Here is a 15,718-nt window from a genome sequence, read left to right as displayed (position 1 = left end):
TTCAAGGAGTCTAAGGGGTGTTAACCTGCGGTCTACCCCGTGAGATTGCTCAGAGTGTAGGAGGGTATGGTTTACTGGCTCCGGAAAGCAGCTATTATAACTGAGGAGGAAATGAAGCTTGACTGGCTAGAACAGAAGCAACAATGGAGGCCCATGGAGGGATTTTCCAGGCCCCTATTCCTGATCTCTAAGGTGGCGCTGCTTCCCTTATTCTGCAGTCTTGCTTTGAGACCAGACAATTCTGTACTCTGTCTGTGCCTCCTTCCTTCTCAGCAGCCCTGCCTCTGCCACCTTCCCCAGAAGGGATCTGGGTTCTCTCATCTCAGGACAGACAAAGGTTTTTGTAATTATCTTCTTGGGTAATCTCCGTGTAAGGAATAGGAGAGGTTATCTGGTCCTGGTCTTTTGGGAGAGCATTGAGAGGAAAAAGCTAAACCAGTGCGCAGCCCAGGCTGCATACATCCTGGGAATATTGCGATTATTCTCTCCAGTAATCTGGGGAAATCTACTGGTTGTTCTGCAGAAAAAGAATTAAGAGAGACCAGGAGACCTGTTGTCTAAGCCTAAGGCAGGATGAGGTTTACCTAGTAACTGATGATGCTAGGCTGAGGCACTCAGTGATTTGTCTCTACATCCGTCCCCGCCTACCTAGCCAATCTGGCCCTGTTTGGGACACTGGACTCCCGTGAGCTGGAAGGAACAGGTTTAATATCTAGGGGCTGGGTATCCCCAAATCACTCATTTGGGGGGTCAAGGGACCCGGGCAATATAGTATTCTGCTCAGTGTCTGGAGACCATCTACCCAGGCTGGGGCTTCTGGGACAGGTGAGGACCCACGGACCCTGGAAGAGCTGGTCCAAGGGACTGAACTCCCGGCATCTCCACAGAGCAGAGCATGATCACATTCCTGCCGCTGCTGCTGGGGCTCAGCCTGGGCTGCACAGGAGCAGGTAAGGACACTTCTTCCGGGGACTCTCCTTTCCCCTGCTCCTGTTTCAGGGTAAGGGTGTTCCGTTTTGTAATTGCATTTGACACCCCAGATAGTTTGTCTCCCTGGTATATATTCCTATAGCACTTTGTACTTTACCTTTGTAGCAATTTTAATGTAATTAATCTGTATAATTATCTGTGCAGTGTATATTCCCTGTTGGAATATAGGCAAGGACAATGTTCATCTTATTTATTGCTGCATCTCCAGCTCCTAGCACAGTGCCTGCATGCAGCAAGTGCTTCATAAATATGTGCAAAGTGAATATTTAATATTTCCAGCATAGTACAAGGCTGACTCCTTCTCTTGACCCTTTTTCTCTCTCAATAATTTGCCTTACTGAAGGTCTCTGTTCTGGGAAAATTGTCGTGTTTAAACATGCAAATAATCTGGGGGGGCCACTCCTATCCCTGTGCTTAGTCTTGCATAAAGAGGAGACTGGATCTAAAAACTTATCTACTACTTCTACTGACTCCCTCAAATCAGACTTTCAGAAACTTCAATGTATGAGCTTGGTCAGTAGATGTTCCCTGAGCAGGAAATCTGTGCCAGACTAGCTGGATGTCACCAAGGCTTAGGTTCTCAGCCGAATATAGGAAAAATCAACTTTTTTCTTCTATATGCTCACACTCAACACTTCTTTGACCAATTGTGTGGGGTTTTTTTTTTTTTTTACTCATACCAACCAATTCTCCTATATTAGCTGGATATCCTATAATTCAATTCCATTGTGACATTAACTGGAGTTAACATAGACCCCAAAGGTTAAAGACTCAGTCCCATAAGACCGCCTCCATTTCAGACACCAATCACAAGTAGGCTCCTGAGTTACCCACATCTTCTGTCCAACTTGCCTACAAATCAGAAGTTCCCATGACCCCCTCCTTGGGGTTGATAATTTGCTAAACTGGCTAATGGAACTCAGGAAAAGTTTACTTATTATTGCAGATTTTTTACAAAGGATATTTTATTTTAATTGATAATTATACATATTCATGGGGCGGATAATGACGTTTTAGTACATGTAATGTACAGTGATCAGATCAGAGTAATTAGCATATCCATCATCTCATTTATCATTTCTTTGTGTTGGAAACATTCAATATCCTTCTTCTAGCGATTTGAAATGATATAATGTATTATTGTTAATGATAGTCAGCCCACAGTGGTATAGAACACTAGATCGTAATTTTGCATCCTTTAACAAAAGATATTTTAAAGAATACAAATGAACATCCAGATGAAGAGATACCAGGTCTGGAAGGGTCCCAATCACAGGAGCTCTGTCCCCACAGGATTGGGGTACTTCACCTCCTGGCACGTGGATGTGTTTACCAACTGAGAAGGTCTCTGAACTCCATGGTTCCGGGATTTTTATGGAGGCTTCATCACATAGGCATGACTGATTATTAACTCAATCTCCAGCCCCTTCCCCTTCAGGGAAGATAGGGGATGGGACTAAAAGTTCCAGGCTTCTAATCATGGCTAGGTCTTTCTGGTGACCAGCCTCTCCTCCAGGAGCCCACCAAGAGTACCTCATTAGAACAAAAGACACTCCTGTTATTTAGGAAATTCTAAGCGATTAGGCATTCTATGTCAGGAGCCAGGATCAAAGACAAAGCTCTATGCAGAGCTCCTAAATATATGTCTGTATGTTATATATATTTATTAATTGAGTGTATTTATTATTTATTCATTTATTGTCAGGCCAGTAGAAGACATTGACCTGTTCTCCCTTCCCTGGCCCCTCCAGGTGGCTTCGTGGCCCATGTGGAAAGCACCTGTCTGTTGGATGATGCTGGGACTCCAAAGGATTTCACATACTGCATCTCCTTCAACAAAGATCTGCTGACCTGCTGGGATCCAGAGGAGAATAAGATGGCCCCTTGCGAATTTGGGGTGCTGAATGGCTTGGCGAATGGCCTCTCAAATTACCTCAACCAACAAGACACCCTGATGCAGCGCTTGCGCAATGGGCTTCAGAATTGTGCCACACACACCCAGCCCTTCTGGGGATCACTGACCAACAGGACACGTGAGGAGAGAGGGGTGCAGAGGGGCTACCAGGAAGTGCAGTTAGGAGGGCAGGCCAAGGAGGATCCCACAGTGGCCCAGGGGTTTGAGATTTGAGCAGCAAATAAGAGAAAATGATGTGTGGATCTGAAATGTAGAAAGAGGGAGGATTGGACCTCAAGGGGAACAAGGTGGCTGACGTGAGTGGAACAGCAGTAAAGAAGGGGAGGTGAGGCTTGAACCGCGAGGAGCCATGCGGGGAGCTTACGCAGAGGCTGGGGCATCTCAGGATGCATAACCAAGATGTTCTTGCCTTCTTATCCCAGATTTTGATGTTCTAGATCTGATGTGGGCCCAGGCATGGGAATATTTGGAATCCTAGGGGATTCTGACACATGCTTTTTCTCACCCTTAAACTCTTACATTGACAACGGCTTGAAATTTGTAAAAGTAAACTTGAAGATCTCCTCAGTACAGAATAGTGTGTCTCAAGGGTGGTTTCTGAACCACCTTTCTCAGAATTGCCTGGAGGAGGTGCTTGTTAAATATGCAAACCCCTTAGTACCACTCCAGATCTGTTGAAAGAAAGTATCTGGGGATACAGGCTAGGAAATCTGCATTTTAACATAATTTCTTGGATTTTTATTTAAGATTGTGTTTGAAAAATGTCAAGATAGAGGCAAGCAAGAGGATCACCTAGGAGAGTAAATTAGTAAAATATGGCAGTATTAGCAATCTCATTAATTTGACTACATTCATTCCAAATTTAAGAGTGAGTCCTAAGTTAGGTTTGTTTCCTTAAACTATGTGAGGAGAAAAGGCTTTAACTAGCAAATTAATGTATTAAACAAGATTTGGAGAAAAATTCCTTTTCCACCTTAAAAAAACCCAATGTACAACTCTGGATTACTCTTAGCTTACTCATTTCAAATACTTTCCAGTTTACATACTTGAAATAAATACAACAACTTCTAGAACAGCTTGCAGTTCAGATCTGGCTTTTACTAATTGTAATCAAACATAATTCTGGAGGAGGAAAGAAAGAAAGGGGCAGTGAAGGAATGGGAAAGAAGAAAGAGTAATGCAGGAATACATTCTAACGGATCCCTTTCAAGGGGCAGCATGGCAGGGGGCTGGGGTGGAAAGTGGGTTGCAAAATCTACAAAGAGTTGTGATAGGAAAGAAACCAGGTTGAGGAAGAAGCCAGAATGTCACCCTCCTTCCTAAATATGTTTTTTCTCCTATGCAGGGCCACCATCTGTGCAAGTAGCCAAAACCACTCCTTTTAACACGAGGGAGCCTGTGATGCTGGCCTGCTATGTGTGGGGCTTCTATCCAGCAGATGTGACCATCACGTGGAGGAAGAACGGGAAGCTTGTCAGCCCTCACAGCAGTGCCCACAAGACCGCCCAGCCCAATGGAGACTGGACATACCAGACCCTCTCCCATTTAGCCTTAACCCCCTCTTACGGGGACACTTACACCTGTGTGGTGGAGCACACTGGGGCTCCTGAGCCCATCCTTCGGGACTGGAGTAAGTGTATGGCAGATGGATGGAATTAGGGTCAAAGCAGAGAAAATGAGATGTGGATCGATATATGGTACATGGTAGACAGCGAGGTGCTGAAAATGGGGACAGAGTCTGGAGGAACTTATGGGGGGCTTAGGACCAGAATTGGGAAATGGGATAAAGAAATGGAAATATTTAGGTTGGTGCAAAAGTAATTGCAGTTTTTGCCATTACTTTCAGTGGCAAAAACCGCAACTACTTTTGCACCAATTTAATATTTAGTCTGTGCTATTGTTGCTCTGGTGGTGTGGTTGACGTTGCTGCGTCTATGTTTGAGGGTGGGAGGGGAGCGTGCTTGCTTTGAAATGAGGCTGTAAATTTGGCAATCATATTTTCAGAACCCCAAATTGTAATACACTATTCTAGCCTCCTTAGATTTCAACTACTGTGCTGCCAGCAGATGGGAGCTGAAGGAATGATGAAGGTTGAAGAAGGGGGGCTTTTCTTGGTGTGGAGCAGTACTGCATTTGGCCTGCTCTACCACACATACGGGAGTAGTAAAGCCACAGCTGGCAGACCATTTGGCATGCATGCTCAGGGGCTAGTGGATAAAGAATTAATTACAGTTCAAACACTGTTTGAACTCGGTGTCGGGAGTAGTTAAAGGTATCATGAGAAGTTGCACACAGCTTTGGGGATTCTTGGAAAAGAAAGAGGAAGAAATGAGGAAGAGGAAGTGTGTCTACAAAGGGCCAGAGAACAGGATCTCAGATGAGCTGCTGTAACCAGGTTTCCCCTTGTGGGAAGTGTTGTTTCTTGCTGAGCAGTTGGGAAGGGAATGGAGAACAGAGAAGAGAGTGGAAATCACATGCTCACTTGAACTTTCCTGGGGAACATCTCCTCACAGCGTGCACAAGAACCTCCCTTTGGTAATGGAGTGTTCATTTTATCATGGGAAAAGAATCTGAGTGGGACATGATTCAGAACAGGACCAGCCCAAAGAAGTGCAGGGGCTGTGGAGTGGGATGGAGACAAGCTCTGAAAGGACACATGGGACATCCAGATGTAGAAGGCACACAAGTAGTAGGATAACTCACAGGATGGATCCACTGGAGGTTAAGACATGTGGTAAGACAGTGTAATAGGAAGCTGCTCAGTTGGAGAAAGTAAGGAAGCAAACATTGTCACCATGGGGGCAATGGAGAGGACAGTGAGGAGCCCTTTATCCTGATAAGGGTGCCTTTGGGGTAAAGGAAGGAAAGAGGATGCCTTGAGAGGCCCCACTGTATTGGAGAGGACTTGGAAGCCAGGATGCTAATTCTGGGGAGATGGGTTCCCCAGGCTTACTCTAGGAGTAGAGGTCCATGGGACTAGGGTTTGATTTGAGAAAGATCATTTTCTTGGGAGTGGGTGGTGTGAGCTAGACCCTTGGAGCTGGGATAAAGGACCTTTTAACCCACTGAGAGGTGGCTGCAATAAATGGAATTGCCCTGGGGGTGAGCAACAGAAATTGGTTCAAGTAAGTTTCTATTTTTTGCAGCACCTGGGCTGTCCCCCATGCAGACCCTGAAGGTTTCTGTGTCTGCAGTGACTCTGGGCCTGGGCCTCATCATCTTCTCTCTTGGTTTGATCAGCTGGCGGAGAGCTGGCTCCTCTAGTGAGTGACTCCCTGAACTCCCATCCCCACTCTTGGTCCCACTCTCGGTCCCACTCTCTGCTTACTTTCTGTTTGTGATTGACTGTCTCCTTCCTACCACATTTGCTATGAATACTGCTAGATACTTTCATCCACAAAGACTGGTATAATCAAGTATCTTCTCTCTTAGGTTACACTCCTCTTCCTGGGTCCAATTATCCAGAAGGTAACATCTCTGTTGATCTATTTCCTTACTTGTCCTTTGGTAGGGGTGTGGGTTAGAGGGGTCAGTGTTGGGTTCAACTAATTTTGATTATTATATGGGTGAGCTTCCATGAGGATCTAGCCAAGGGCATGATTTAATATGCCATTACTAGGATTAAGAGCCGGAAGGAGCATCCTCCTCTTCTACCAAGTGGGATGTCTGTGGAGAGGAGGCTGAAGGTGTTTCCTTTGTATTAGATGTTGGTGCCCTGGAGTTTTCAATATCACTGTATTAAGGCATGGTATGGTTACAGTGACAAACGATAGGGGCAAGTTGGGTTGAAGCCTCACTATCTCCCTTTTATTTATTCTGTAGGACGGCACATTTCCTAGAGGCAGAATCCTACAACTTCCACTCCAAGTGAGAAGGAGATTCAAACTAAATGATGTATACCATGCCTCTCCAACATCTTCAACCCCCTGACATTATCTTGGATCCTGTGGTTTCTCCATCCAATTCTTTGAATTTCCGGCTGGGCGCGGTGGCTCACGCTTGTAATCCCAGCACTTTGGGAGGCCGAGGCGGGTGGATCACGAGATCAGGAGATTGAGACCAGGTGAAACCCCGTCTCTACTAAAAATACAAAAAATTAGCTGGGCGTGGTGGCGGGCGCCTGTGGTCCCAGCTACTCGGAGAGGCTGAGGCAGGAGAATGGCGTGAACCCGGGAGGCGGAGCTTGCAGTGAGCCGAGATTGCGCCACTGCACTCCAGCCTGGGCGACAGAGCGAGACTCCGTCTCAAAAAAATAAAAAAATAAAAAAGAATTTCCCAGTCTCCCCTATGTAAAACTTAGCAGCTTGGGGGACCTCATTCCTGGGACTATGCTGTAACCAAATTATTGTCCAAGACTATATTTCTGGGATGAATATAATCTGAGGAAGGGAGTTAAAGAGCCTCCTGGGGCCCTCAGTGTGCCATAGAGGACAGCAACTGGTGATTGTTTCAGGGAAATAAACTTTGGTGGAAATGCTGTTTTTCCATGTCTTCTTCCTGGGGCCCTGGGGAAGGAATATGGGCAAAGCAGGGACTGAGGTTAATTCTCTTCTACTTGAGTGGGGGAAAAAGCAGTGCCTTCTTCCATTTTCCCACTTAGACGTGATAGAATTTGGGGCCGTTTTCTGATTTATAATTCATAAGGAGAAATTCAACTGTGGTGGGTTGGAGTCACAGAGTATGGGCAAGGAAGGGAATTAACAGCTTACTCACCTCACACAGGATCTCATGAGGATTAAATGAGTTCATACTTGTAAATGGCTAAGAACACTGCCAGGCACATAGCCAACCTGCAACAGTGACGTTAGCTATTTTCGATTATTCAACTTTCTGGCCAGGCATTGTACCAGGTGCTTTGATCCTCATCACAACTGTAAGGCAGACCCCTCATACCCCTCAGGATTCAGGGGACAGAGCTTAACTCCAGATTGAGTTCTAGACCGTTATTTCTTCCATACCCTGAGTGCAGAAGGGAACATAGCTTGAGTGATTATTATGTCTTAGGCACTGGTCTCAGGCCTTTATATTTGTAGCTCATTCTCTTCTTACAATAACCCCACAAGGGACAGATTGTTTCCCTCTATGTTACGGACAAAGGATGTGAGGCTCAGAGACATTTAAGTGACTTGTCCAAGGTCAAAGAACAGATTTCTGTAGGATGTTTGTCTACCTCAGCTGAAAGTAGCAGATTACTTTATTCTGAAGACCCTCATGCTGGTGAGCACACATCTCTTCAGAGCCATCGTTCCATTCCCTTCTACCCCAAGACCAAGGAGAACCCTTTGGGGGAATGGACTCCACCCTAAGGAAGAGAGGACGCTGGCTGGTGGTTTGTTGTCCCATGAAGGGCGACACCTGCTGGACACAGAAAGCTAGGGTGTGGAATTGTTTTTGGAATTAGAGCTAGATACTAGAATGTAGGTAAGAAAAAGAAACCAAGAAATGAGTTGATTTGGAATACCTCCATAGTTTCTTCAGAAGGATCCTTGGAATTAAAGCATCTCTTCTGGAAGGGGTTAACAGAAGAAGTCAGTGGAAGGAAGTTAATCTCTCTATTTTACCATTTTTATGTTTCATTTTCATTTTTTTCTATTCACTGTTTTTGTTTTTATTTTTGTTTGACAAAGCAAATTTCTTTTTTTTTTTTTTTTTTTCTTTTATGAGACGGAGTCTCGCTCTGTCACCCAGGCTGGAGTGCAGTGACGCAATCTCGGCTCACTGCAAGCTCCGCCTCCCGGGTTCACGCCATTCTCCTGCCTCAGCCTCTCCGAGTAGCTGGGACTACAGGCGCCCCCCACCACGCCCGGCTAATTTTGTATTTTTAGTAGAGACGGGGTTTCACCGTGGTCTCGATCTCCTGACCTCGTGATCCGCCCGCCTCGGCCTCCCAAAGTGCTGGGATTACAAGCGTGAGCCACCGCGCCCGGCCAGCAAATTTCTTTTGAAATTCTAGTTTAGTCTAGGAATGGGGGGCTTTGGGCCTTGTCTATATCTGGGCAGTTTTATTTATTATTTTTATTTTATTTATTTATTTATTTTTGAGACAGAGTTTTGCTCTTGTTGCCCAGGCTGGAGTGCAATGGCGTGATCTCGGTTTATTGCAACTTCTGCCTCCCGTGTTCAAGCGATTCTCCTGCCTCAGCCTCCCAAGTAGCTGAGATTACAGGCATGCGCCACCATGCCTGGCTAATTTTGTATTTTCTTAGTAGGGATGGGGTTTCACCATGTTGGTCAGGCTGGTCTCGATCTCCTGACCTCAAGTGATCCACCTGCCTCAGCCTCCCAAAGTGCTGGGATTACAGGTGTGAGCCACTGCACTAGGCCTATCTGGACAGTTTTAAAGGAGAAGCTGCAGATCTGAAGGGTCTAGTTCTAGTCACAGCAGTGGAAATCAAAGTGACAGGATCCCAGAGAAAGGAAGTAGAGAGTTATCTAATGGGACGGCTTCCAGTTCCTTTTCTAGAGATTCCCAGTGCAGGCTTTTCTCTGCCCTAATTTTGTAGGTTTTTTGTTTTATAGGAAAGGCTGTCCCCTTCCAGGTAAGGAATAGGGAAAAGTATATGCAGGTCTCCTAGGATCCAGAAAGTCAGAATACTATAGGTAGAAAGGGGAGTTCTTACGCAGGGGAATGAGTTGTACTTGAAAGGAAGGTGGAAGAAGGGTAATGGTGGACCAACTGTAGGAGGATGAGGAGAAGAGAATGGATGCTGCATGAGGAGAATGGAATGTCAAACATAAGGGATTGCCAAAAAAGGACTGCGTGTGTGTGTGTGTGTGCACTTGAGCACATGTGAGAGAGAGGAAAAAAAGAGAAGGAGTGGAAGAGAGTAAGAGAGAGGGAGAAAAAGGGTGAGAGGAGAGAAGTGGAGTGGGAGAGAGAAGGAGAGAGACATAGAGAGAGGGAGAAAAAGGGTGAGAGGAGAGAAGTGGAGTGGGAGAGAGAAGGAGAGAGACATAGAGAGAGGGAGGGAGGGGAGGGAGGGAAGAAAGAGAGAGCTGGACTTTCGGGTTACACATAATCCAAGCTGCACAAAGAATTGTTTTCTCCCTTCAATGTCTTGTTGTTTTAAAAGCTGAACTTGGAGCTAGAATTGGTTTTAAAGGTCATCTAGTCCAACTCCCCTTCCATGAAAGCACTGGGCCTGTGTTAAGAAGGGCACACACAGTGCAGGGAGTTCCTTCAACACTTGGGGCAGATAACAGTATTTTAGAGAAATGCGTTGACCCCACATTTGAGCTTCTTCTTTTGACCATTAAAGACAATGAGAATAAATCTCAAACACACCACGGGAGGTGGTATCCTTGGCATTTTCTTTTCCCTGAGGGACAGCATGCTCCTAGGTTCCAGGTTCTCTTTGCCTCCCTACCCATGAACACATGCGTGTGAAAGAAACAGATGAGATTGACATTTAATCCCAATATCTATTTATGAAAATTATCTTTAGGCCATTTTCTCAAGTTTTTCTGTTTCCAAAGTAAAATTGAGCAAATCAGACGACAAACGATGGTGGAGTTCAACCCCATCCTCAAATCCTTTTTTTTTGGCTTGAGTGTCTGTCATTCCCAAGAGCCCTCCAACTGCCTTGAAGCAAGGCATGGGGGATTTCTCCGTGGTGCTTCCTGCCACTACTTGGCCAGATCAGTCTCCAGGGGTTTCAGAGGGTGGAGAGGCCCCAAACCTATAGAGACTACTCCCAGATGGGGGGCTCCTTGTTTCTCCAGACCCTTCCTCTTCCATTTCATATGAGGCTTTCAAGAGGCCACTGGCCACGCTGGTCTGGGGCAGGGAATAAAGAAATGGCTTTTATTGTATCAGAGTCTCAACAGAAAACAGATGGCATACTCGAAATAGGACATTTCAAGGAAAGTTTATTAGGAAAGTATTTAGAAAGAAGTGGGTGGAGGATAGCTGTTACTACCCCAAGGTCCAAAGAGGCCAGAGACAGAAGGGGTTATCAGGACTCAGAAGGACAGCAAGCCCTGTACAGTCACCACCTTGCCAAAGGCAGTGCCCTTCAGTCAAGGGACACAACAGCTTAAGGTGACCTTGTAGGGAGGAAGCCAAGGGATTAGAAACACTGGCCTCACTCCCCTCCTCCCTCTGCTCTTAGGCTGATGCTGGAAGCAAGAAGAAGCCAGGGAGCATGGGAGCCGTTCAACGTCATGCCGTTCAGCACCTGAGGCAGACCCCAGGTGCAGAAGTATTGAGAGTGGGTCCAGAAGGACAGATGGAAGTACATTCACAACAAGAAAGAAAAAGGTCAGTGTTGCGGGGTGGAGAAAGAGGTGCAAAATTTGGGCTTCTTTTGGCCTTGGACAACGACAAGCGCATAGTAGCAACAGAAACTAAGTTTGTAGTTTCCTACTGGGGAGTTTGGGAGGACACTCACTTCTAGTTCTGTCTTCCCCACTTGAATTTTGATTGTGGTTATACTGAATTTATAGAAATTTGGGGTTAACTGACTTGTTTTTATTACTAAATCATAGCATGCAAAAACAGAATGTTTTCTCATTTATTGAAATCATTTTGTTTGCTCTTTATTATGGTTTTTAAATTTTACTTTTTCATAGTAGTCCTGAGTATGCTCAGTTAATTCTTAGGCATGTTGTAGCTTTTGCTGCTATTGTGATTGGTATCTTACTGCAATTCTACTTTTGAATCAGTAATTTCTGATGTAGAAGAATGTATCTAATTAAAAAAATTGTGCTAAAAAAATAACATTTACCGTCTTAACCACTTTGAAGTGTACAGCTCAGTAGTGTTAAGTATATTCACATTTTTGTGCAACCAATCTCCAGAACTCTTTTTCACCTTGCAAAACCAGAACTCCACATCCATTAAACAACAACTCCTCATTTCTCTCTTCCTCTAGCCCCTGGCTACCATCACTCTACTTTCTGCTTCTATGAATCTGATTACTTTAGATATCTTGTACAAGTGCAATCATGGAGTTTTTGTCTTTTGGCGATTGGCTTATTTCACTTAGCATAATGTCCTTAAAATTCATACTTGTTGCAGCATGTAAGAGTATCTCCTTCCTTTTTAGGCTGAATAATAAGCTACTGTATGTATATGCCATATTTTGTTTGCCCATTCATCTTTCTATGGACATTTTTGTTGCTTCCACCTCTTGGCTGTCGAGAATAGTGCTGCATGAATATGGGGGGAAAATATCTGCTTAAGTCCCTGCTTTCAATTCTTTTGCATTTATACCCAGAAGTGGGACTCTTGGATCATATAGTAGTTTTATTCCTGATTTTTTGAGGAACTGCCGTTACTGTTTCCCATAGCAGTTACACATTTTACAATCCCACGAACATTGCATATAAAGGTTCTAATGTCTCTACATCCTCACCAACACTTCTTTCTTCCCTCCCTCCCTCGCTCGCTCCTTTCCTTCCTTCCTTCCTTCCTTTCCTTCCTTCTTTCCTTCCTTCCTTCCTTCCTTCCTTCCTTCCTTCCTTCCTTCCTTCCTTCCTTCCTTCCTTTCTTCCTTCTTTCCTTTCCTCCTTCATTTGCTCCCTCCTTCATTCTCTTCTTTCTTTTTCCTTTCATTTTTATAGTAGCCATGCTAATGAGTGTTAGATGATGTTATGGTTTTAATTTGCACTTCTCTAATAATAAGTAATGCTGAGCATCTTTTCATATGTGTGTTTGCCACTTGTATATCATATTTGGAAAAACGTCTATTGAAGTTTGTTGCCCCCTGTTTAATTTGTATAAACAATTATTGTTGGGTTTTATGAGTTCTTTATATATTCTGGATATTAACCCTTTATTGGATATATGATATTCAAATACTGATATATGATTTTCAAATATTAGAAATTAATCAATTTTTGTAGGTTGATCTTATATGGGACAACCTTGCTGGATTCTCTTATTGGTTTTAGTGGGGTTTTTGTTGTTGTTGTTGTTGTTGTTTTTATTGATATTCTGTTTCTCTCTTTTTCCAGGTAGATAATAGTATCATCTGCGAGCATTGAGTTTTGTGTTTTCCCTCTTAATCCTTAGTGTTTTATTTTTCATTTTGTTGACTAGAATCTTCAATGCTGTATCAAACAGTAGGGTGATAATGAGCATTACTGTTAAAGGAAATAAACCTAAATATTCTCCATTAAGTATAAATTTTGCTGTATATTGTAGATTCACATGCAGTGGTAAGAAATAACAAAAACAATCCTGTGTATCCTTTACCCAGTTTCCCTTGATGGTAACATTTTGCAAAACTATGGTACAATATCACAATTAGGATACATGGATACAGCCACAATACAGAACACTTCTATGATCACAAGGATTCTTCACCTTGCCCTTTTCTAGACACACCCACTTCCCTACCATCTCATACCCTCCTTAATGTCTAGCAATCACTGATCTGTTATACATTTCTATGACTTTGTCACTTCAAGACAAATTTTTTTTGTCATTTTAAGACAAATGATTAATAAATGGAAACATATAGTATATACACTTTTGGGACTGACTTTTTTTTCTCTCAGTGTATTTCTGTGGAGATTATACAAGGTTGTTGCATATATCAATAATTTATTATTGCCTAGTTGTATTATATGGTATGGGTATAGCACAGTTAGTTTAGCCATCTGTCCATTGAAGACATCTGGGTTGTTTCCAGATTTGGCTGATATGAATTTAAGTTTTTGTGTGGACATAAGTCTTAATTTCTCTGGAGCAAATGCCCAGGAGTGTACCTGCTGAATTGTATGGTGGTTGCATTTTTGGTTTTTTAAATAAACTGTCAAAGTGTTTTCCAGAGTGGTTGCACCAGCAATGTGTGAGTGATTGTTTTACTGCATCCTCACAGGCATTTGGTATTGTCACTATTTTTTTTATTTTTTTTGAGACGGAGCCTTGCTCTGTCGCCCAGGCTGGAGTGCAGTGGTGTGATCTCAGCTCACTGCAAGCTCCACCTCCCCGGTTCACGCCATTCTCCTGCCTCAGCCTCCCGAGTAGCTGAGACTACAGGCGCCCACCACCACGCCTGGCTAATTTTTTGTATTTTTAGTAGAGATGGGGTTTCACCATGTTAGCCAGGATGGTCTTGATCTCCTGACCTCATGATCCGTCCTCCTTGGCCTCCCAAAGTGCTGGGATTACAGGTCTGAGCCACTGCGCCCAGCTTATTGTCACTATTTTTTATTTCAGCCATTCTAATATGTGTGTAGTGAGATCTTATTGTGGTTTTAATTTGCGTTTCCTTAATGGCTAATGATATTGAACATCTTTTCATGTGCTTATTTGCCATCTGTATATCCTTTTAATGAAATGTCTCTTCATGAATTTTTCCCATTTTCTAATTAATTTTTTTTTACTGTTGTTTTTTTTCTTTTTTTTTTTCTGAGATGGAGTCTTACTCTGTTGCTCAGGCTGGAGTGCAGTGGCATGACCTCGGCTCACCGCAACCTCTGCCTCCTGGGATTACAGGCGTGTGCCACCACGCCCAGCTAATTTTTTGTATTTTTAGTAGAGACAGAGTTTCACCATGTTGACTAGGCTGGTCTCAAACTCCTGACCTCAAGTCATCCACTCGCCTCAGCCTCCCAAAGTGCTGGGATTACAGGCATCAGCCAGAGGGCCTGGCCTGAGTTTTGATGATTTGTTATATATTCTAGATACTAGTCCTTTGTTGGATGTATGATTTGCAAATATTTTCTTCCATTATGTAGCTTGCCTTTTCATTCCTTTACAAGTCTTTCACAGAACAACAGTTTTAAATTTTAATTAGGTCTAATATATCCATTTTTTTCATTTTACAGATCATGTTTTTGGTCTCAAATCTAAGAACTTGTTGCCCAGATCTAGATTCAGAAGATTTTCCCCTATCTTATTCTAAAAGTTTTATAGTTTTTCATTTTGCATAGAAGTTTGTAATCCATATTGAGTCAATTTTTGCAGAAGGTATGAGTCTTAGATTAAACTGCTGCTCCTCTTTCTTTTCCTCCTTGTTGTCTTTCTCTCCTCCTATAGCCCTTGGATATTCAATTGTTCCAGCACCATTTATGTTTTTCCGATGTCTGCAGGGTATATTCCCTGTGGATATACCCTGTGGGGTATATATTCCCTGTGGACATTTCTATCTTCTTTCTTTTTTTTTCTTTGTCAGTGTAGTCTGCTAGAGGTTCATCAGTTGACTGATCTTTTCAAAGAAGCAACTTTTTGTGTCTCACTCTGTGGCCCAGGCTGGAGTGCAGTCGTGCAATCTCAGCTCACTACAACCTCCGCCTCCCGGGCTCAAGTGATTCTCCTGCCTCAGCTTTCCAAGTAGCTGGGACTACAAGCGCCTGCCACCACATTTGGCTAATTTTTTGTAATTTTAGTAGAAGCAGAGTTTCACCATATTGGGCAGGCTGGTCTCTAACTCCTGAGCTCAAGTGATCCACCTGCCTTGGCCTCCCAAACTACTGGGATTACAGGCGTGAGCCACAGTGCTCAGCCTTCCTTTCTTCTTTGAATGTATTTTCATCTTCTTTTTCTGGGCTCTTGAGATGGGAGTTTGGATTATTAATTTGAACACTTTTTTTTTTTTTTTTAAGAGACAAGGTCTCCTTATGTTGTCGAGGCTGGCCTCGAACTACTGGGCTCGAGTGACCCTTTCCTGCTTCAGCCTCCCAAGTAGCACCCGGTTTTTCTTCTTTTTAATGTATGCATTTAATGCTATAAATTTCCCTTTCAGCACTGGTTTAGCTGTGTCCTATAATGTTTTTTATTATTTTGAAAATACTTTGTGGGTTCATGGTAGGTGTATATGTTTACGGGGTACATGAGATGTTTTGATACATGCCTGGAATGTG

At 43.6% G+C, this 15,718-nt stretch overlaps 1 protein-coding gene and 1 long non-coding RNA gene across 2 annotated transcripts in view; both read left to right on the top strand.

Moving 5' to 3' along the window:
- Positions 1–686: 686 nt before the first annotated feature.
- LOC116460329 (HLA class II histocompatibility antigen, DM beta chain) lies at positions 687–7,411 on the top strand. Its single transcript, XM_032141397.2, has 6 exons — positions 687–950; positions 2,742–3,023; positions 4,251–4,535; positions 6,052–6,168; positions 6,338–6,373; positions 6,728–7,411. The coding sequence occupies exons 1-6, from the start codon at positions 896–898 to the stop codon at positions 6,742–6,744; spliced, it is 792 nt and encodes a 263-aa protein (XP_031997288.1). The 5' UTR covers positions 687–895; the 3' UTR covers positions 6,745–7,411.
- Positions 7,412–10,845: 3,434 nt separating this feature from the next.
- LOC131382145 (uncharacterized) overlaps positions 10,846–15,718 on the top strand; it is a 35,446-nt gene continuing 30,573 nt past the window's right edge. Inside the window, exon 1 of the long non-coding RNA XR_009211360.1 lies at positions 10,846–11,165. This is a non-coding gene — a long non-coding RNA (uncharacterized LOC131382145). The remainder of the gene's footprint in view (positions 11,166–15,718) is intronic.

Source organism: Hylobates moloch, unplaced genomic scaffold (assembly GCF_009828535.3).
Source record: "Hylobates moloch isolate HMO894 unplaced genomic scaffold, HMol_V3 SCAFFOLD_20, whole genome shotgun sequence".
Lineage (NCBI taxonomy): Eukaryota > Metazoa > Chordata > Mammalia > Primates > Hylobatidae > Hylobates > Hylobates moloch.
This window is presented reverse-complemented; position numbering and strand designations above follow the sequence as displayed.

Excerpts from the sequence above, each read along its gene's own strand:
- LOC116460329 (XM_032141397.2), top strand. The coding sequence starts at position 896 with ATGATCACATTCCTGCCGCTGCTGCTGGGGCTCAGCCTGGGCTGCACA. Across the intron at positions 3,024-4,250 it reads ATCACTGACCAACAGGACAC|GGCCACCATCTGTGCAAGTA; the intron begins GTGAGGAGAGAG and ends TCTCCTATGCAG. Across the intron at positions 6,169-6,337 it reads GCGGAGAGCTGGCTCCTCTA|GTTACACTCCTCTTCCTGGG; the intron begins GTGAGTGACTCC and ends CTTCTCTCTTAG.